The following is a 22,670-nucleotide window of genomic DNA, read 5'->3' on the forward strand; positions in this document are numbered from 1 at the left end:
TAAACCTCTCTTGACTTAGCTCAGGGAGCCAGATTATGCTGAGCCACTGCTCTAGGGCTTTTGATTAATGCCTATGAACGCTATCATTATTGATTATTTATCAGATGCTGAGACCTTAAGAGGTTTCTTCCCCCAAGGGTTGGTGTGTTCTCATTCCCGTGATGAGCTGAAAGGTGCGGACGTGGGAAGTCTGGCCTGCCTTGTGCAGAGACGAGCACAAAGCGGGGCTGTGCTCCGCGGCTCCGGAGCTCTGCTCCCGCGGGGCGGGCAGGCCGGGACCCGGCGAGGCGGCCTCCGGGTGCTGCGGCAGCGGCTACCGGGGGGCGCTGTGGGTGAGGCTGGGCCGGCCCCGCTCCCGCCCCCGTTGGTCTGGCAACGGCACGCGCGGCTCCGCCTGAGGGCCCGCGGGGCCCGGGGAGAGAGCGGGAGCGACCCCGGGAGCGACCCCGCAGCGCCTGGAAGGTGAGCAGCGCTCGGCGTGGAGTGTCACCGCCGGGAGTCTGCCGGAGCTGCTTTGGAGGCTGCAGCTTCTGTGCTCTAGGTCAGGCTGGGAGAGCTGGGGGTGTTCCGTCTGCAGAAGAGAAGGCTGCGGGGAGACCTCAGAGCCCCTTGCAGGGCTCCAAAAGAGCTGGGGAGGGACTTTGGACAAGGGCCTGGAGTGGCAGGACGAGGGGGAATGGCTTCAAACTGCCACAGGGCAGGTTTTGATGGGATATTGGGAAGGAATTGTTCCCTGTGAGGGTGGGCAGGCCCTGGCACAGGGTGCCCAGAGCAGCTGTGGCTGCCCCTGGATCCCTGGCAGTGTCCAAGGCCAGGTTGGACAGGGCTTGGGGCAACCTGGGATAGCACAAGGTGCCCCTGCCTACAGCAGGAGGTTGGAAGATGATCTAAGATAATCTTGTAGGTCTCTTCCAGCCCAAACCACTCTGTGATTCAAGGAGCAAGGAAGGCCCTTTTCCCAGTGAAGTGTTGTGTCTCCTCTTGGCTCCCAGCTTGCAGTTGCCAGTTCTTCTGGAAGCAGGCCCGGCCACTCAGCTTCGATTAGTCACTAGATCTCGATAGGAGGAGTGTGACGTGTTCACAGAGAGGAAGGCTGTAAACAGATCTTCAAGGCCAAGGTAAAAAAAAGCAAAGGATTGAGCAAAAGCCAAAGGAATTTGTTGTGTTAGTCAGTTTTCTGGCTGTTGAAATGTCCCAGGTCTTTTTCATAGTTTCTGGTTTTGGTTTGTTTTAGGAAAAAATGAATGTGTTATCTCCAGCATATGCTCTCCAGTGCATGTACATGGGTTCCCATCTCTTTGTTGTATATCAGGTTATATTAACTGAAGGCAGAATCATAACACAGCAGTAAAACATTTAAAAGCATAGTTATCCAGATTCAGGCATTTCTCACTCTGCTGTTTACTTTTTTGGTAACTGTAAGCAAGGCAACACCATCCAGTTTGTCCACTTTTCCTCTCTGAGGAAAAGATTATCCTTTTTTTTTTTCTCATTTTGAAAATGGCCTTAGATGAAAATGGTTATGTGTGTGGTATGTAGGGTTCATTGTTTTACCTTTCTCTTCTGCTGTGTTTCCCCTACTATTTTTCATTCATTATTTTGTCCCAGTTCTCCATTCAGTAGGTTTGAAGGAATTCTAATTGTTGAGATTATGGTTCTTTGAAGGCTCACTTAGCCCACCTTTTGGATGAAGGAAAGAAGAAGACAAAGTCCTCTAAGAAGAGTAAAAAGCTCCCTTTAAATAGGCATTCAGAAATGTTTGCTGATGCCATGCCAGTACTGAATAATCAGCAGAAATGTGTTGGAACAACACCCATCAGTGACTTCACAAAAAAGCCACAGTCAGACAGGTAGGGAACAGAAGCATAAAACCCCAATTATATGTTCTTAACTAAAGGAATGAAATGGACAGATTTTCACCGGGAATTATATACTCTTGTATTCTTGCTCATAGCACTAAGGGCTTGTAACAGATTGTCTCCTCACCACATGTAAATTTAGTATAATGAACTGCTTGCTGCCTGTTGAAGTGCAGGCTACCAGACTAATATTTGCAATGGCAGACATATTGTATGGTTTTCCTTTTAAAAAGAAACTGTCTTTGCTCTTAGCAATCTAGATATACACCCAGTCTGACAAATATTTTTTAGGCTGTATTTCCAAGTAAATGGCTTACATGATGATGCAGTAAGATAATGTAATGAACAAGAATGGAGTTAATGCATCCATCCTTTTTTACCCTGATCCAGCTGCTGAATAGCAATACAGGGATTCTCACTGACCCCAAGGACAACCACAGTGCCCAAGCTGTTGGGAAAAGCACTGGGCAGATAAAGGCTATTTCCACATTTCTTGCCAGTGTCTCCTTAAGAGTTCCTAGGTTTTTTACCTTTTAGAGCTATTCTGTAAGTCTCTGTAGTTTACATGTTCTAAATCTAGCATATATTGCTGTAATGCCATCCTAATAGATTTACAATTGGGATCTACCCAGACTTCAATTCATCTCAGAAGAGGCAACTTTGATTCTTTAAATTATATTCTTTAAAGTTAGAATGAGACTTATGTTCACTTTAATGTTAAATTTTGCCAATTAAAGTGTATTATACTATTATGTTAGTCCTTCTTCTGGTGCATTTTTAATACAAATTGAAGCTTTATTCTCTTTCTATTTCAGACAATCTACAACTTTTCCAGAGGCATGGGGAAACGTATGTGCAAGTTCAGCTGAGGAAGTCAGAGGCCTGCCCGATGTAGTTGGTAAAACTGGTTTCCCTTAATGTCATCTATTTTAATTTACAGTCGCAGGAAATGTGGTACATGTAACAGGTTTAGCTGTTACCTTGTGAGAGATTTCAAACCGGAGTTACAATATAATAGAAAGATTACAGCAAATGCAATGATACAGCAAAACTGGTTTAAAACCACAAAGTCAGAGTACCACCTGGCACCCTGTTGGTCAGGGTTGCAGTGATTGCAGTCCTGTCAGAATGGGTTATTGTAAATGCAGGCGAACCCAATGGGAAGAAATTATGATGTCTGACTCAATTCAGAAGGCTGAATTATTTCTTTATTATAACTATGCTAAAATACATTAATATACTATATAAAGGAAGATACTAAAACCACATATTACTTTCTCTAACTCCATATCTCTAACACAACTCGTCACCCTCTCTGGAGAGTCAAGCCCCAGGTGGGTTGGATTGGCCATCAGGCTCAAACCATCCTCACCAGAATCCAATCAAGCAATCACCCTAGGTAAACAATTCTCCAAACACATTCCACATGAGAAAAACAAGGAGCAGAAATAGAAATTGTTTTCTCTTTAATTTCTCTCTGTGCACCTCTATGAAAAATCCTGAGAGAGGGAGAAATGTGCTGCCACAACGGGTGGTCTTGTGGAAGTTCAGATCCTCCTCTGGATATCCAGTGGTGGTGGTGTCCCAAGTCCCCAGACTGCCTGAATTATATACAGTGGAGTTCATGTGGTACATCCCTCAGTGCAGGGAGCTTCATAATGGAATGGAATGATGTAATCCCATGAATGCTAGAATATTTTTGGAGTACATGATAGTCGTTTCAGCTTCCCATTCTGCTACTGCATAATCAGTTCATTATGGCCCATTAGCACAGATGACCCTCACTGGATAGATGGTGCAGCTGCTTCCCCAGCTGAATCATTTTAAGGATAAAGACATACCACCTCACCTTGCAGGGCTTGCCTCTCTCATTTTTACACTTTTATCCTGGTGGTCAGGTGTGCTGAAAACCACCCATCATTAGCAGGTCATCATAAAATGAGGTAGAGGGGAGTAGAGTACACAGTTTGGTTACACCCACATTGGTACTCTTTCTCCTGCAAGGTAACAAAAATCAAGCTCGGGAAATGGCCTGACACATTTTTGATGATATGTAGGTAATTTTTAAGATGACGAGGCTTCTAATAGAAAAAAAAAAAAAGACAGTTGTGAAATTGTTGGTCAGTCACAGGTTATGTTTAGATGATAAATTCCAGTTCTGATGTAATCAGATCTCATTCCTGAAATGTTGCAAATTTTTTATATCGTACCTGAGCTTAATTGATAGTTCTATGCTGTTATCCTTCTGAAAATCAGAAGTTTAAAATATGCCCTAGTATTTTTAACCTGCATTTGCTAAGATTGCACTTCCCTTGGAAAGATGTTGCACACTGTGAAAGCTGCACAAACTACAGCGGTCATAGTGTAGATTTTGGCATTTACTGTTCATGCATCCCATGTTCTGCAGCAACAGTTCCAGGCTATAGAATCCTCATTTCTTCCTTGGCAGTTCCTGAGGAAACAGGCAGCAGTACATGGAAGAACCTGGCAGAACGGCGGCAAAAGCATCACGATAGAGCAGTGATGGGAATGCAGCGGGAGCTGGGCTGCATTGGCAGGGTAAGGCAGGAGTTTTTTATCCAGTCTGGAGCTCTTCTAAGGGCAGGGCCCAAGATTCAAATGATCACACTGACCTACTGTTATAGGAGATGGCAGCCTCTGTTTTGAATCTTCAAGAATTCCTTCAGCTTCAAGTGATGAAATCAGATGAAAAGAGTAAACTTCTGTTTGAAAAGATTGCATCTGACATGGCTTTGGAAGCCTTCTCATTTGAAGTAAGGCAACTCAGCATTGGCTCAACTGCAGTTACTTGTATCTGCTCTGCGTAGCATCTTCTTATGGCTTGCTGGAGTCCAAAATTATTGGGTTTTTACTTTTTAAATTTTCTTTTATGTGTTTTCACTCTTCAGTGAAATTGAAAGTAGATTTTTATTGCAGGGTTTGGAAGAACTCTGGAACATGATACACGAGGAGTCCTCAAACAGAAGGAAGTGTATCAGGGCAATGGATGCATCCCTAAAGGAGATTGAAAGGAGTCGAGCCATGAAAGTGAGCTGCAGTCTTAATAACTGTTACTTAAGCATAAGATTGGTATTTGCTGATACAATGCTGGGTGCAGAGCAAAGAGTAGCTTGTTTCCAAAGGAGTCAGAGGTCTGCCTGTAGTTCTGTTGTGTGGTGATTGCTTTCTTTTCCCCAATAAACTATTCATTTTATACCCACATAATCAGGAGAAGCTACTTTTTTCCTAGTTTGAAGGTGTTTCTTTCACAATTACTTATGCTAAAGGTGCAAGGAATATACAAGCTGCTTTTATTTCCCTGGAGGGTTGTGTAGGTCAAACTTTGATTTGGTCTGTTATTTTTGGGGGGGACATAACCATTCTGCAGTTGAGAAGGAGCTTAGACATGACCTAGCTTGATTTTAGTTTGGGTTGGCTGGATGTCGCTAGCAAACATGTTGCAGTTTTGTAGTCTTCAGCCTAACCTGTAAAAGTCATTGGACATTATAGGAAATGTTTGGATTAAAAAAACAGACTGTGGAAGAGCTTGCTGCATTGTCCTTGTAGGCAAAGAAGAGCTGTTTGTTCTACGAGTGCCAGTTGCTTCTCTTTTTGTAATTCAGGTACGATGAATAGGTCCAAGAGTACCATTACGATAAATGTCAGAGATGAACACATTTGCTTTAATTTTGTGTTCACTCAAAACAGGCACTGGTGGATTCCCTTCAGGTATTTGAAAGGAATTTAGTTTGATTTTTAAATTCATATTATGGCCAGTCTGCAGAGCACTCAATTATCACAGGTATTAAAGAGCAATCACCTGAGTAGTAGCAAAGTAGAATGTTTTAGTTACTGTTTTTATGAATTACTGAAAAAGTTAGAATTTAAAGTAACTAAGATTAATATTTTAAAATTTACTTCTCAATCTGTGTGTCATCCAATTAATTTTAATCCACTTTAATAGTTTTAATTAATGAATAATTACTGAATCAAATGGAATCAATTTTAATGGAAAAAATTCTCTTGTTCATGTAGTCTTTAAATTTGGGATACTGATATTTGAGTTAACGTTTTGTTGTTTCTTTTCTTTATTCTTTCATTGCACAGATAACAGAGGTACTGACCAAGTATACAGTGAAACTGGAGGAAATTTCCTTCTTCTTGGCAGCTGATGTTCACAAGCTCATAAACAATAAGGCAATGGTAAATGTTTTACCTGGAACAGGATAGCAGTCTGAATATTCCTAGAATTTCTTTTTTCCTAGCTGAAATTATTTTTTTTTGCCTATCAATCACTGAAATATAGAGAGATTTCTACTTTGCAGGGTATTTGTAATAATTTGTATTCTTTTTTCACCTCATTTTCTGTAGAAGATATATTTTTTTGTTCGTTTTTGCATGTTGTATGCTGCTTCTACTCCTAGTTTTGGGTTGGTTTTTTTTTTTAATATGCAGAATATAAACAGAGCATTGCTGGGTAATGAGAGGGCAGCTGCCAAGCTGCTCTTTAATCTAATGAAATCGGAGCTTGAGAAAGAAAAATTGCATCAACTGAAGTGGCAAGAGAGAGTCAAGGACTGGAAGCTCATCCAAAAGAACTGTGTTATTCAGAGTTTCAGGTCAGAAGTTTTGCAATCTTATTTTGGACAATGAATAACACAAAGTGACTAGTGTTCACTTGTGGTTTCTATAAAACCACAAGTTAAAAAAAAATTTTTTTCTTTATACATATCATGTATGATATCATGTTTGATATCATGTTTCCATTATACGTATCTTTTTTCCATCCTGCAGAGAATTTATGGCAAGTGAAGAAGTACAGAATCCCCCAGCTGTGGAAATGGAAAATATGATTAAGGAGCAAATTGTACTTGGTGAACAGAGACTGAGGGTTTTGCAGCATATTGGGTATGGCAAAAGAGGATATAGTATAAAGGAGAACAGTTCTTGCTGGAGTTAATGTGAGGAGCTTGGCTACAAAATGCACTTTGCTTTCTGTCAGTGTGTGATTGTTAAATTCAGCAGTAAGACAGGGTCAAACCCTATATTTCTACAGCTCTTTTTAATGGAAAAGCATTCTTGATTTTCACTGCACCAGCTACACTAAAGAAGTGGTGATTGTGGGCTAAAAATGCAGGCATGCAAAAGTAAATATTACTGACATTTGAAACTGGTAGAAATGGGCAGACAAAGATGGGTGGAGAACTAGAAGTTGGTGTTTTTTTCTCCAAGGGGTTTAATTTGTGTAATAAATTCAGAGAGGAATATGGATAGAAATCTGACACTGCTGTGTTTGAATATCCATCCTGAACACAAAAAGCATTTTTGGGTGCAATGCATTACTGTATTTACAGGGAGTTTTTTTACAGTGGATGTTGGGGGCAAGGTAGATAACAGTTCCTTGTTGGGTAGTAAACAGTTGGCCTTGAACAACAGCAGTCTCTTTGGTTGATTTTCATTGCAAGATGGCTGTAAATAAAATAAAGCACAGTAGCATGGATGCTCTGATTCATAATTTTGTATTTTTTAATAGTTTTATATACACGTGACTGGTTTGTATTTTAGAATACCTGACTCTTGTTTACTACTTTGATAGTGCCTTGTTGCCTCCAACATATACAAAATCTGACTTAAATGAATGGTACAGAACTCTGGAGAATTTAAACACAAGTATAGGTAAGTTGGGAAATCATAAAAACAGTCTGGAATTCAAGCAATACTTTCTTTTTTCCTGGGCAATGATGAGGTATACAGTTGCTTTGAAAGTTCATGTTTGCTCTATTCTTTGTTCCATCCCGCCTTCTCAGTTACTTTGAGCTGGCAGTAAGACCCAAAGAAGCTGCCTGTGACATCACTTTCCTTTGGCTGGTACAAACACTTGTACATGGTCACATCTAGCAGGAACTGGCTTGGTTAGAATTAATCTGGGGAAATAAAAGTTTAATTTTGACATGGAGCAGTTTTCAATCATACAAAAATATACTCCTTTTTAACTCTTGGAGAAGAAGAAGGGAAGAAGTACTGGAGTTACTTCCTTTCTCTATGTCCTGTAGGGTGCCTTCCCTCTGTGTGCCTGCCTTCTCTTGCTCCAGAGCACGTCTTGTTGTGATGTTTGTAGCCTGTATGGTAGCAAAGAAGCTGGTAGCAATTGTAAATAACTTCCTACTTCTAAGCATGATTATAAACGGCTGTGTATTAAAGCATCTTATTTGATTGGTTGTTAGTGTCACAGAGATGTGTGACACTGCTGGGATCTGTTCCCTCTGCTGAGATTCAGCACATGGCCTCTTGTCATGTTTCCTTTTCACACTGCACTGTGAAATACAGAATTTTGACTGTGGTCTGTTCCATACCATTCAGACACCCATAATGCAGAGTTTGTGGAGAAATTGCGTGTCCAGTATGAGCTGGTGCAGGGCAAATGTCAGGAAAAAGTGCAGACCTGCAAGGTGAGTGTCCCAGCTTTGGGTGTGGTAGCCGTGGTACAGTGTGCCATTACAGTAAAATGTGTTTGAGGATCCACCAAACACTGAGATAACAAGTGAAATTAGTTTTTAACCTCCATCTTACTCAGTTCAAAAAGTAACCATCCATTTAGTTTCACAGTAGTGTTTGGTATTTGTACTTGAAATGTGTAAAAGCTGTAACAAATGCCAGTAATGAAGGGGGTTCTATCCTGTGTTTATGTGGAGAATGTAAGGACCTTCAGCCTTTGTGCTAAATCTATCTTGGCAAATCTGTCTTGCTCTCTGTCTCAGTTTCTCCTTCTGTATCCAGCTGAGTTGTAGTGTTTAGTAAACAAATGTGGGATATAGGAGCCTGAGTCTTTCTCTGTCCATCACAAGAGAAGAAACACTAAGTTTAGTCATGCTTTCTGAAAGTCATGCATGTCAATAATTTGCTATTCTTTTCATTTAGATGACCCTGTTGGATAAGAACATTTGCACAGTAGAAGATGTTGAAATTGTACATTCCAACATGCTTCAGATGACTGAGAAACTAAAACACAGGTTTGAAGAAGAACTGGAGCACATGGATGTATGTAAATTACATTTGGTTTTATCTTCTTGGCATTAGTCTGTTATTTCTGTGCTCCTATCTGCAATGCCTTCTACATTGTAGGCATTTGATGTCACATTAGAAAGAGCTCCATAGTGTGACTAAACACTACAAAGAAACAAGGTTTGGTGTGGAAGAGTTTCACATGAAAGAGTTCATAATTGCTGTGTTTATTGTTTGTAATATATTGCATTTTTATTATCATTTATATCTGAAATACATATGATAGGTATGAATGACGTATGGCCCAGTCTGTCTGAAGGCAGAGGAATAGATTTAAATGATCTCCCAGATGTTGTGATTCTATACATAAAAATGACCACGCAGTTGTTCCTAAAGAGATAAATTGTAGAATATGATTCAGTGCTTTGCCATGTCAGAATAAACAGAAGTTTTGATACTCTCAGCTTGTAGAATAAAAATCCACGTTCTTACCCAGTTTACTTGGATTTTTTTTTTAGTCACCATATAGAAGACACAATATTGAACACCATTTGTATAGTTCCATGCGGCCTTTTCCCATGTTACATATCCTCTTATTCATTCATTTCACCTTCCAGCAGTTTAAAAATGAGTTGTTCACTGGAATGTTTTTCTTTAGAGTGATTTTAAGGAGATGGCTAAATGGCATGAGCAGCATTGTCAAGGCTTGTACAGCTGTGTTCAGGAGGCCATGGGTCTGTGGGATGTCCATCTACTCAAACTGTCACAGCAGGAAGATGTACTTGAGGAAAAAGTAGATAAATACAGATTGGAACAGGATGACATAATACAGGTATAAACATAAAAACAATGATGTGGCATAATGTAAAGAGAAGTCTTCTTAATACAAAGAACCCTCTGGAATTCAAAACAGCTGCTATAAATATCTGACTTTTATATTGGAATTTCTACTTTTAAGTTTCATTCTGTCAAGTGCATTTTTGCTAAATGCTTGATTCACACTGAATGGACAGTCCTGTCTTATTCTTGATATGGCAAAAGTGATAAAGATCACTGCTGCTTTCTGTACAAAGTGGCTGTAAGTTGCTATTATGAGATCTTGTGCAGGTATGGAGTCCGGTTGGATGCCAAATTCTCATAGCTACAGCAGCCAGCTTGGGGTGGCTGTGTCAGAGCTGTTCATTATCAAGGAAGATCTTCACAGGTGATAAGTTTTGCTAAGGTCTTGGTGTGGAATATACATTCATAATCAAATTACTTGAATCCTAAATAGTTATGGAGATTTTAGTATATACTAAACCATTTTTATTAGCTTTTTAATGTGGCCTTAGGTGATGAAAGATGAGCTGGATACAATTTTGGAAAAAATGAAAATGGCAAGCTGTGAAGAAGAGCTGAAGGAATATTTAGAGAATGCCCTTTCTTCTCTAGATCAAATTAGAGCTAGGTATGAATTTTGTATAAAAGTAAAGCATATTTTAACATTGGTTGTACTACTTAGGCCTTGTTTATGCTGTTGTGTGAAGGTATGGAAAAAAGAGTGTTTCACTTCATGTAAGAATATAAAATAATGCACATATTGAACAAGGTTAAGGCAAATAATACCCACAGTTTAGGAATGGGATGAAGAAAGACTGCTATAATTCAAAAACCATACCACATCAGTATTCCTGTGCATACCATCACATCCATGCCTTATTCAGAAGGTAAAAGTAGTTCAGATTCTTGAATCACAGGAATCAAAAGTTGGTCTGCACCATCATGTCTGCACTCACAGACTTGATCTCATTCAAAGTTGCAGGGACTAAGATCTTTAAGTAGCCAAAGTATTTAATTTTGGTAAGCTCTCTGTTATCCTTCTTGTGATTAGGCATTTGCAACCTTAAAAACCATATAAAAATTGGTACAGTACTACTCTTTTTGCTAAACATTTTAGCAGGAGGTGTGAAACCTGAGAGGAAGCAGCTCTGTTCTCACACCCAGGGGTCTTTTCTGCCTGTTAGATCAGAGGCACATTAGAAGAGCAATATGGACATGAGGGGCAGTCTTACACACCTTATAGTGGGATTGTGGTGGTTTGATACTCTTAATAATCATTCATACAATTTTTAAAAAGCCGGAGGTAACAGACCAAGTGAAAATACAATGTAACCTATCTGAATACATACCTAAATTCCCGATAGTTATCTTTGTTTAGAAGACAAAGCAAATGTAAGTGAAAACAAGTGTAAACACTGATTTTTCTTGAATCTAGACTCAGCTTGAACCATTAGTTTTTATTTTCAAGTAAAATGAAAATAAACCAGAAAGGCTCAGTCACAGCTGAGCACAGTGTAGAACTAACAAGAAAGACAGTAATTTGACCTTTCTTATGTAAGCAGAGTTTGAACAGTTCCCCATCCAAAAGGAAGGATGTAAAAGGCTTTATTGGAAATATTTCTTAACTTTTGTGCATTTATTTATTTGTCATGAACTAATCTCTAACAAGACAGGATGTGATTGTATTCAATATAAACAGATCAATGACAATGTTTAGCCTAAAGGTTTTATGAGATTTATCAAAAAAATTAGATTTAAGGACACTGTAGTCACACTTAATTTTATTTCTAATATTTTAATCTCTTAAACAGTGATCTTCAATTTGACAGGAATGAGACATTCAGGCAGATTGTAATGAATGAAGTAATGGCTTATCCAAAAGCTATTTTGTGGGAGTTGATTTCTTATAGTATATCCATCAGCCAGCATTTTAATGTGAAGGAAATCTTCAAACAGGTAAAAAGAAAATTTCTTCTGGTTTAAAACCCTACTGGTGTATTACTTTTTCACTTTAGAGAAAATTTACATTACCTTTGAAATTCAGATTACATAAAGTACCGTTTCAGTCATTGAATAAAGTGCTTTTGGTAGAGATAGCAGAGGGAAACCAAAACATTTCTCAGTCCCGCACTTTTAACTCTGTCCTTGTTACAAACAGAATTTTAGCAAATTCACTTGGCTTTTGAACAGAAAACTACAAGGTAACAGATTTTTAGCAATTGATTTGAGTGTTACAGGTTCTTTAGATAGTGAGTGATATTTTCAAGACTAGCCTATCTTACTGAAATAGATGTATTTGAGAAGGGATATGGATTTTTTAGAAGAAAGCAAATCTATATTTTAAAATGCTGTGGTGGGTGTTTTTTGTTGTTGTTTTGCTTTTAGAACTTGCAAGACACAATAGACTCCACAGTTCAAGATCAAAATAATACCTCAACAGTCCAAACAGGTATTTCTGCTTGGTTGTTTTTCAATCTGTATTTCTTTGGATTGTAACCAGAAGAACTCTGCTTTAACTGTAAATAAGTAGTCAAGGCTTCAGAAGGTGAACATAGGGTGGAGCAGCAAGCTGAGAGCATCGTGCAAAGAGAGGAAAATCAGAGTATCCTGAGTTGGAAGGGACCAATAGGGATTGTGAAAGTCCAACTCTTGGCGCTGCCCAGACACCCCAACAATCTCACCCTGTGTATCCCTGAGAGCATTGTCCAAACTCTCCTGGAACTCTGGCAGCTTTGGGGCTGTGCCCATTCCCTGGGGAGCCTGGGCAGTACCTGGCCACCCTGTGAGGAAAGAACCTTTTCCTAATCTCCAGTCTAATCCTCCCCTGGCACAGCTCCAGCCATTCCCTGAGTCCTGTCCCTGTCACAGAGATCAGAGCTGCCCCTTCACTGCCCCTGAGAGGAGCTGCAGCCGCCAGTGAGGTGTGACCTCAGTCTCCTACAGCAGAACCAAATGCCTTCAGCCACTTCTTGTATGGTTTCCCCTCCTGACCCTTCACTATCTCTGTGTCCCTCCTTTGGACATTTCTCTAATAGCTTTAGGTCTTTCTGACATTGTGGCAATCAAAATTACCCCCAGGGCTCGAGGCAAGGACATCCCAGCCCAGAGCAGAGCAGGACGATCACCTCTGTCAGCTGGTGCCAGAAGATGGGGACAGTTGTCAAAAATCAGCTGGAGAAAAAAAGCTAACAGAGAAACGGGTGATCTTGGCACAGGAAATTGAAGAAACAGAGGAAGAAGAAGATGAGGAGAGTATTCCTCATAAAAGTGAAGAAAATGAGCATGCAGAACAGGGACTAAGCATTACACAGGTAAGTGAGCAAGAGAATAAATTTGAAGGTGAAGGCAGTCTTGTCCAAATTAAGGAGAAATAGGAAGTCTTTTTGCTGAGAATGAGTAGAAAGTAATTTTTTTCTTAGTTTGCTTACAAAGCACACAGATCCTTTTATGGGAAAATTGAGTGTATAAAACAGTTCAAAACCATTCTTTCCAATCTTTTACCCTTATAGAAATCCTTTGCATAATTTTTTTTTTCATCTGTCTTTCATCACAGTGTTCTCAGCCTGTGGTTTTAAGCTAAGTATTTGTACCTAAGTATTAATTTTTCAGTTTCCATTAATTTGTTGCCATAATAAAAACCTTTTAAAATGTTGGCAACTCTGCCTGTGTCTTGCTGGCATATAAATATATAAAAATATAAATATTGCCAGCACTGTGTAAATGTCCAAATTGAGAATGAGAACATTATTCTAAATATCCTCAGGATTCCTACACTAGCTGGTGCACTGTTGATTCTATGCTGGTACCTTTAAAAGTAATGTGACAATTTCCAACAATTTTCCCAGTCAGTGTCCAAGAGCAGCGAGGCAGAAAGTGCTGAAATTGCCACTGCTAGTGGAAACATTTATACTGTTCTTGGAGTTGAAGAGGCAGGAAAGACTGACATCACAGAGAGTTATTTTACAAAATATGAAAAAGAAGAATCACTTCCTATGTACCTGAAATACGTACTTCTCACAGAAGCCGTGTTTGTTGAACTGAAAAAAAGGTGAGCTGAGAACAATTTCTGTTCTTTCTTTCTCTTTATGCGATAGACAAATTTCAGCTGCTTAGAAGAAACATTAGGCTAGAGAGGCAAAAGTTATCTAATTACTGTTATATAATTAGATATTTATATAGTTAGATTTTCAATTATAAAATTATGATTGTACAATTATTATGTTATTCCACTTTTTAAATTGATACAAATATGATAAAATGTTTTTATTGTTTTGTATCCATGGCTATCAAGTACCACAAAAACATTTACCTTCACAGAACATTAATATTTTAGGGAAAATTATTTAGTCAGAAAACATATTACAGAAAGACAAGTAATTTGCCCAGATTCCCTGCCATGAAGGTAAAATGCCTGGTACTCAGTACTAAGCAGCTAGCTCAAAAACTCTACCAGTATTGTGCAAATGGTACTGAAACTGTACCTTCCTATAGCCAGAAGTTAAATTCTTAGAAATAATATATTCAATAAATTCTTATTTATTATTTACTATTCCTTACTTTATTATTTATTTTTCAATCATAGGATTCGCCTCTGCTTTTTTGAACACTTGGAGGAATGGTTTGCAGAATCCTTGTCCAACTCCTATGCCTCTGTAGCTGCCAAGAAAGAAGAGCTGAATTCAATACTTATGCTGCATCTTAAGTTGCATCAACAAAAGCAGGAGGAGATACAGAGCATCTGCAATGCTCGAGCTGGTATTGACTTTTTTTTTGTATTCTGAGCATCACATTTCTTCATTCACAGATGGTCCTAAGTGGGCCAAAATCTGTTTCAGCAGTAGTTGACTCTGTAATAGAGGACAACAAAAAGCAGTTCACTGTCTATGAATTCCCAGTATATTATGTTAGATATTTTTAAAACGACATTTCTTTTCTATAGCTCTTCCTGGTTTATACTGTGTTCTTTTTGGAAAAATAGACAGCAGTGCATTGATTAACAACTGGGAAGACATTAAAATTCTATTGTAAAAGATGTTAAAATTCTATTGTAAATGTTTGTGAATTCTCATCCACCTTGAAATTATTTAACAAGAGTTTGTGGTGTACAAAAAATATTTTAAAAGTGTTGCAGAAAAAGAAATTAGCAAGTTGAGAGAGCCAAATATCAGGGCCAAGCTTCTGAAAACATGAGAGGGAGGATTTGACTCTGTGAAATATCACTGAGCATCTACAGAGCATCCTCTAGAAAACCCTTTTTGCATGGGAAGTGTCAGGTTTTTATGGTGAGAAAAAAATATTTTAGACAGGTTTGTTGGTCTTGAATACTTAAGTTTAAAATTCTTCTTTTGAAGAACAGGCAAATAATTTTACAAATTCCCTTTTTCTGCAGAGAGGACAGGTGCTTCTTCTGGTAGCTTTCTTGAGATGATTGGCTGGCTCTTGATTTATACAGCTATCATTCCAGAAGAGAGACCAAAACTGATTTTCTTCTTTCCCTTACAAAACCAGGAAAAGTGTATTTTCCATTGAAAAATACTACCTTTAGTTTTGTTACAAGACTGAGAACAGAGGGATAATGGAGATGTCAGCAATGACCAAAAATAAAGGAAAAAGAATGCTTAGAGCAAACAAGAGACATTTATGGTTTGAATGGATTAGGAGCTGTTAAGGACATATGTCTGTCACAGGAGAAAAGTCAAAGAAACCAAATTGAATGTATTTAATCTGTATGTTTTAGCTACTATGAGGTCTGGCTTTGTTTATTTTGCTGCTGCTGCTGATCACGGGTTAACTGAGCATTGTGATAGTTCACAGCAAAGAGGAACTAATTTCTCTATTATAAACTTCCTTTCTTCTCAGAGGAGCTGTCACTTCACAAAGAGCACCTTGAGCGCCACTGTGCAGTGCTGCTGGAAGGCCTGAAAAAGGAGAAGGCTGAATTCCTCCGATTTTCAGATCACCTAAATAACCTCAACACGAACTTTAATTCCCGAGTCCATAACTTGGAGTATGACTTGCTCCACGCTCCTGTGACTGAACAGTAAGTGTGCCCCTGCTGTTGCTGTGAGTCTCCCCAGTTAAATACTCCTGATTGCTGTCTGAGATGTTTATGATTTGCATTCTGAACCTGTTTTATATGTCATTGCTCTTCAATGAAGACTTCATAAAAGTTGAAAACATGGAAAGAATTTCATTCTCTTTCCCTGATGAAACTAAAATCAGGACTGAACACATGGAGATTTTCATCTGCTTTCAAAGTGCTGGCACTCTTTAAGTAGAACATGCGCAGTAATATCCGTTAACTAATTGTTTTTTTTTTTTTGAAGAAAAATGCCCAATAGTATCAGGAGTTGCTTAGAGAGTCATTACTCACTTTTGAGTCCTCAATATTTTTCATGTCTTTACAGCCAGCAATCGCTGAATCATCATGTGTGTTCCTCTTCAGACATGTTTCCCTGTCTTTTATTATTTGCTGTTAGGTCAGCTTCTTCCAGCAGGAATCTGGAATCAGAGCTCCACAACCATCTGGAATGGATCAGTGTTACTGTGAGAAGTTACCAGCAGCACTTGGAGCAAGCTTTAGGAAAATTAAGGGATTCAAACGTGGGTTTTCTCAAAAGTTGCAGGTATATAGATTTCATGAAAGTGTTGTTTATAAATGGTGACCTAGTTATGGGAATCGGTGTTTGTTGCATAGGCAGAACAGTAAAAGTAAAGTTTTTTTTGTTATTCATCTAGTTTCCTATTTAAAAAAAGAAATGTATCTTGTTAAACCACAATTATTGTGCTGTTTTCATCACATTTGTGTTGTTTCAGGGCTGTTTAGCTAGAATGGTCTTGGAGTGAAATGACTCTCAGCCAATTGTTTATATGTTTGCTTTCAGATTATTTTCAGAGAGTGGTGACTTTGCATCTGAGGAGGTAAAGTTTTTCAACGAGTGTCTTCAGGAAGAAAGTAAGCAAATTGACTCCTTTGAAAGTTCAATCAAGACAGATGTGGAGAAAATAAAATCGAGCTGCTTGGAGCAGGTATGCAGAATTACGTTATAAAATGATGTTTTCTATTGACATGTTTGATGTGATTTGCAGTCAGCCTGCTTTCAGATTAGAACTGTAAGTCTGTCCTGTTTGGCAATTACATGGTGGAAAAAATTAGTAGGATGGCAAGTTCTATCAATTAAGTTTTTAAAAGTGAAAAATTATCTTGTCTTTCGTTTCTGACATTCTTAAAGGCTACTGAACTTTTCAAGCAGTCTGGAAAAAAGTTTGTTTCTCTGTCTCTGAGTCGAGCCTTTATGGAGAAGGTCCATCAATATTTGAGAAAGCTACGACAGCAAATCAAATCAGAGGTACAAAGAGAAACATCAGACCTTTGCTTAAATTTAAGATAATAATTTTCTTTTTTACCTTTGAGGAGCTTTTGGCTGAATTCATAGTGGACAAATATTACCTAATTTCTTATGTTAATTTAAAACCTGCTTTCTGTCACTATCCACTGAAAAGTTTATTTTTAAGACTGCTGCAGCTGTGCTGGAACACTACGGCCTTGCAACACATTGAGTATGTACATCTGAATTCACCAATATTTTTGTGTGGTGTAGCTGCTTTTGTGAATTACTGTTTTCATCTTCTCCTCTGGGGGTACTGGGGATTTTTAACCAGTTTTTATCAGTGGTTCTAATGGCTTGAAAGTGGAACCTCTGAAATTCCTGTGAATGGGGACTTCTCCTGTGTCTTAAAGTTTGCTTCTGCTTTAGGTAGCGAATTCCAATTTGCAGTCAGTCACATTAAAGTCTTACCTGGAAAAGCTCCAGCAGAAGAGAGATGCTTATGTTCATTCTACTGCAGATAAAGAAGTAACTTCTAATCAGCATGACATGGTATTTAATTTGACTTGTTATTAATTGTTATTAATTTGGTATAAACTAATATTTTGGAGGAAGATTTATGTTTCTTCGTATTTGGGGCTGGGCAGAAACACAGAATTTTTGCTCAGAAAGGTCCTTGTCTGAGATTCAGCTGGGATAGAGTTAATTTCTTCTCAGTAGCTGTTACAGTGCTGTGTTTTGGATTCAGAATAAGAATTGTATTGATAACTCAGTTTTTGCTAAGTCCTGTTTCTCCTAAGTCAAGGACATTTTTCTTCCTTGTCTCCTGCTCTGTCACTGGAGGTTCACAAAGGAAACAGGGAGGGAGCATAGCTGAGAGAGGTGACCTAAATTGGCCAAAAAAGGGATATTCCCACCCATGGAATGTCATGTCCAGTCTATAAACTGGGAGAGTTAACTGGAAGGGCCAAGGAGGGCATCTGGCATTGGTCAGCAGGTGGTGAGCAGTGGTATTGTGCATCACTTGTTTTTCACTTTTTATTATCTTCATTATTATTCACTATTATCATTGTATTTCACTTTACTTTCAATTATTAAACTCTTCTTACCTCAACATAAAAGACATAAAAGCTTTCCTTTGATCCTCCTCCCCATTCCACCAGGGCATGGAGGGAGAGAAGGAGGGTTGAGCTGTGTGATGCTTCATTTCCAGCTGGGTTTAAAACCACAACAGTCCTTTTTGGACAGTCAGTACCTGTTTTCCTGTTTGCCAAACCAAAACCTCAGCCTCCTTTACAATCTCATTGCTTCCATATATGTGTACATAAACTGGTGACAGAACAAAGGCAAATAATATTGTTTGCAAGTGTCAGCCTGTTTGAAAAGGTTAGAACAGTCAGTTTAGTAAATACCATCTGTATTATCATATCTTTCAGGCTTTAACTTCTGAAGAGTTGTATGCTTTTGCCAAAGAAGTGTTGGAAGAGCTGAAAAAGAGGAGCAAGTATCTTGACTGTGTTGTCGTAAAACCAAAGATGCCATGTGCCACTGTAAGATAACACTCACATTCTCTGTATTTTATTTAATGTTGAGAGAATTTTCATATGTACATGTTTTAATGGCTTTTCAGAATTTGTGCTTTGAATTCTCAAATTAAAAAAGAATCTGCATTATGCTGAGATGTCAAAGACACTGTAACATTAGGACAACCTTTTTAAGAGGCTGAGTAAATCACCAAGTTTACAAAATGCTGAAGAGACACATGGCATTGCAATGAGTTGCTCAGTTTTTCACAAGTGTTTGTTTTCAAGGTGTAGCACTATTCAGAGGGACATGTTTCACAGGTTTCTTTAAATTATTTTTTTAAAAATCCCAGTTGTGTCCTGAAGGGATTTTGTTTTTATCAAACAGGTTGTGTTTTCTTTCCTACCTTTTCTGGAAAGTCTGTCTTTATTTTGTAATCTCAGTGGACCATTGGTTTAAGAGTATATCCTTAAATACTGTTTATGATGATTATGTGAACCTACTCTTAACTGCTTTGAAGTGTTTTAGAGCTGAATAGCTGTAACAACATTGCTGTTAGAATGACAAAAAATTTATTTCAGCCTGATTGTCTGTTTCGAAAATCTGCTCTAGTAGTCAGTTATTACATGGAATGCTTTCACCAACTGCCTGTTATGGTCTACAGGGTTTCATTTTTCTTCCCGTTTCAGGAGGCCTTTACCACTCCTGACACAAATGGGAGGTTACAAGATTTCATTGCTCCTGCTGTTCCAAAAGAGAGTCTCGGAGATGAGAGCAAAAGGATGGTGATGGGACTGGATCCTGACAAATTCCCTTTGTTGAATCCAAGTGGAACGGATACATCAATATTTAATGATTTGGCAATAAAAGTTATTGAAAATTTAGCTGGGTAAGTACTTGTTTGCCTGAAGGTCTTTTTCTGTCCAAATCATTATTTATTTTTTCTTGGCCCAGAACTAGTGAATAGACTGGTCATAGGCAATACTACTAGATATTTTCTAATCAGTCTAAGTTTAAAAATTAATCTAGCTGAGACTGCTTTATTTTTAAAACCAAGATTTCTCATAGCCAAAAATACCCCTTTGTGAGTGACATCTAGCATACAATGATAAATTTTAGGTATTTAATTATTATCTTCTAGAGCCGTATTTTAGTTAAAGGTGATTACCTGCTCCATAGTTGACTGTATATACAATGTGTAAAATGAAGAGTGTGATAAATGTTTGATTTGTAAATAGTATTTAATGTAGTTTTGGTTGTAGAAAATCCAAAATTCCAGTTAAACAATCAGTCCTATGAAATTACTTCTATATACACTGTCAGTTGTAAAAGTAACCTTAGCTGTTAAATATGGTCTCAGAAATTTAACTCACTTAGCACATGATAGGGATAGAGAACTTTCCTAGTTTGCTATATAATATAGTATAGAACATAAAATGGCAGGACATGCAGTAGTACTTAGCTCTTTTTTTTTTTTTTTTTTTTTTTCAGATTTGATCCATCAAAAAAATACCAAGACCTAAATTGGGGGAAAAAGAATCCAGGTGTGCCTGTATTTCTTTTAATACTTTGTTTTCATCTAAATTTTAGTTCCTGACATTTTACTGCACAGGTCTAGCATGGTCCAGGCCAGTGATTTCTATGCTAGGAACTCTGAAATAGTTGTGTTTCGCAACTCTTTCCCTGGATATCTTTACTTAGATAAAGACGATTTTGGGCTCCTAAAGCAATGAAAACTGTAGAATGCGATAATAATGTTATAAAGAGTCCCTGTGTTTGTGATAGCAGAAGGGAGATGGTGTTGAGAAAATAAGCAGAGCAGAAATCATGATGTATATAGGGAATCAGGGATCCTTCTCACAGTGTATCATCATCTACTCAAAGGTGAGCACAGAGGTAACCCCAGATGCTCCCTACCTAGTGTTCCCATTTCCTCATCTCTCTTCTGCAGACCTTGACTCTCCCAGCCATTTCCAAAGCTACCCTCAATCTCTTCCACATGTGCAAGTCCCCATGACCACCAACCACCAATACTATGAATGCAGCCCAATCATTCTCCTTCTTCACCTGCCTCCAATCTGCTTAAAATCTCCTCCATTTATCATGAACTTTCTGTGACATTCCTGGGACTCATGCCCCAGCAACCTTTACAGCTGTTGCCACTTCTGGGTTACTTCAGGCCTGTCTGACAGAAATGATTGTTCCTGTAGTTGTCCCCTCCATATTGTTAGGAAATGTTATAGAAATAAGAATACAAAATATATATACTCATAAAAAGCACTTCAGTTGGCATTTAGGCAATATTCTTCTTTCCTTGTTAACTATAAGCAGTTCTTCCCCCAGTAAAGAAGAAGTTATCTGATGCATATTCTCAGAAGTCTACTAGCAAGAGGTCATCTCGGGATGAAACCAAGAGAAAAAAAAGGTGAGAGCCCTTAAAGGAGGAATTCCACTTTAGAAATTCCTATGCAAAAATTTCCCTAAACTTTGTTCATTGAAAGATTCTTACTGTTTATTTGTATAGCCTTCTTTCCATCTACTGCTTATCACTTGGAATCTCTTACCCGTTAATGTCCACATGATCAGCTTTGTGGGTTTTTTTTCCCCTACATTTTGACTGGAAAAATATTATTTTTTCTCCTTCATCTGCTGCTGTTTTGTATTTTGAAGTTGTTGAAATATAGACTAACCCTTAAATCACTGTGGCTTAATTTTGTGTCTAAATAGTTTGTTTTCAGCTTAGTCCGCAGAGTAATGAATTGAGCTACTGTAATAGTGAAAACAACAAAAAATGTTGAACCACGGAGAGTTAAGAAGAGAATTCTGAGAATCTTTTTCCATCAAAATACTATCTTTGTATTGTCCTGGTTTGGGAATGGTATTCCCAAATTTTGTGCTCCTAACAAAACACTCCAAACTGTGCACTGCTTGCTCCCTCCCCTTTCCCTGCAGCAGCTGGAGGGGAAAATTGGAGGCACGAAAGGTGAAGATAAAGTTGAGATAAGAACAATTTACTAGAAACAGCAGTGAGATAAAAAAAAAACAAACCAACTAATAGTAACAGCAGCAATGTTAATAGCAAAGTGTACAAGAGAGGCAAGTGATTCACGTGTGAATGCTCACCATGAGGAAACCCCTGAGACTGCCACCACATTCCCCAACAGCAGAGACCCTTCCAGCCACCCCCACAATGATGAGAGGTGGTAAGAATAACCTCCAGATCCTGGCCACTGGCTACTGCATGAATTAACCCTGTCCTGGCCCACAACCAGGACACATAGAATACTAGTTCTAGAGTTAGGTTTTTTTCTAATTTTTCCTCAGATTCATGTCTGTCGTATGACTGACTAGCTCAAATCATCAGCCAGAGAAGGAAAACACTTGTGGATAGTTACAAACTAATGTTTTTCCTTTCCAGTGAAAAAGGCAGAAAATCTCTTACCAAGGAGGAAAGATCCCAGATATTTGGAAAGAAGCCTACAAAGTCTGAGTAAGTTGTATAATTCCAGAACAAGAAGTTAATCTGTAAAAACCCTTTATGTATGTATCTATCTGTCTATCATTGTGACCTGTAGAGTTCACCATTGACTTTTGAATTTAGCCTTGCTATTATAGGTCAAAGTACTTCCAGAACAGTTCCTTTTTGCAGTGTAATAATAGTGAAGATGTATGGCATCTGGTTCATTCTCTCTGATGTCTGAAGTGGGGGTCTCACTGGAGCCATTCTGTACATTTATAAATGGGTGGGAAATGCAAAATAGCCTCTTTTTCAATTATTTTCACACCTAAGAAGACAAATACATTTTATATCTTCATTCTTGTACTCAGTATTCCATTAATGGGAATAAACAAGGAGAAGAGGAAGGTTCCATTCCTCTTCTGTAAGAAAAGTTTCATATTGTTGATATGTGCAGCTGTAGTCTGTAGAACAGAGATATTTTGTACATGCCAGAAAAAAACTATTCAAATTAATGCTTAAGATGTTTAAGCATTTGTGAATTTTATTCCATATTGTTCCAAAATAAGTCCAGCAAACAGCTAGACCCACTGTGAAATATTTTTGCTTTATCTAAAATGCATGGTAAGGTCTTTGGGCACAGGAATTTGGCTAAGATTGCTTTTTTGTGACAGTGGTATG

At 38.4% G+C, this 22,670-nt stretch overlaps 1 protein-coding gene across 10 annotated transcripts in view; it reads left to right on the forward strand.

The window, feature by feature from the left end:
- The first annotated feature begins 318 nt into the window (after window positions 1–318).
- The window catches only part of LOC100224894 (coiled-coil domain-containing protein 180), a 28,060-nt gene continuing 5,708 nt past the window's right edge, over window positions 319–22,670 (forward strand). The window contains exons 1-30 of one of the 10 annotated variants that reach the window (XM_072932806.1): window positions 319–462; window positions 905–1,118; window positions 1,609–1,850; window positions 2,675–2,757; window positions 4,309–4,418; window positions 4,505–4,633; window positions 4,797–4,907; window positions 5,967–6,062; window positions 6,315–6,478; window positions 6,654–6,767; window positions 7,456–7,535; window positions 8,220–8,308; window positions 8,778–8,897; window positions 9,520–9,693; window positions 10,193–10,308; window positions 11,492–11,636; window positions 12,066–12,129; window positions 12,759–12,991; window positions 13,526–13,728; window positions 14,263–14,435; window positions 15,540–15,720; window positions 16,160–16,306; window positions 16,565–16,709; window positions 16,913–17,029; window positions 17,438–17,560; window positions 18,445–18,558; window positions 19,222–19,421; window positions 20,024–20,076; window positions 20,876–20,957; window positions 21,951–22,022. In XM_072932806.1, the coding sequence (XP_072788907.1) occupies window positions 1,756–1,850; window positions 2,675–2,757; window positions 4,309–4,418; window positions 4,505–4,633; window positions 4,797–4,907; window positions 5,967–6,062; window positions 6,315–6,478; window positions 6,654–6,767; window positions 7,456–7,535; window positions 8,220–8,308; window positions 8,778–8,897; window positions 9,520–9,693; window positions 10,193–10,308; window positions 11,492–11,636; window positions 12,066–12,129; window positions 12,759–12,991; window positions 13,526–13,728; window positions 14,263–14,435; window positions 15,540–15,720; window positions 16,160–16,306; window positions 16,565–16,709; window positions 16,913–17,029; window positions 17,438–17,560; window positions 18,445–18,558; window positions 19,222–19,421; window positions 20,024–20,076; window positions 20,876–20,957; window positions 21,951–22,022 (3,533 nt within the window). In that variant the 5' untranslated portion in view covers window positions 319–462; window positions 905–1,118; window positions 1,609–1,755. Of the gene's footprint in view, window positions 542–904; window positions 1,119–1,608; window positions 1,851–2,674; window positions 2,758–4,308; window positions 4,419–4,504; window positions 4,634–4,796; window positions 4,908–5,966; window positions 6,063–6,314; window positions 6,479–6,653; window positions 6,768–7,455; window positions 7,536–8,219; window positions 8,309–8,777; window positions 8,898–9,519; window positions 9,694–10,192; window positions 10,309–11,491; window positions 11,637–12,065; window positions 12,130–12,758; window positions 12,992–13,525; window positions 13,729–14,262; window positions 14,436–15,539; window positions 15,721–16,159; window positions 16,307–16,564; window positions 16,710–16,912; window positions 17,030–17,437; window positions 17,561–18,444; window positions 18,559–19,221; window positions 19,422–20,023; window positions 20,077–20,875; window positions 20,958–21,950; window positions 22,023–22,670 lie in introns of those variants that run through there. The other 9 variants (XM_072932812.1, XM_072932811.1, XM_072932810.1 and 6 more) reach the window with 9 other exon arrangements.

This window comes from Taeniopygia guttata, chromosome 8 (genome assembly GCF_048771995.1).
Source record: "Taeniopygia guttata chromosome 8, bTaeGut7.mat, whole genome shotgun sequence".
Taxonomy (NCBI): domain Eukaryota; kingdom Metazoa; phylum Chordata; class Aves; order Passeriformes; family Estrildidae; genus Taeniopygia; species Taeniopygia guttata.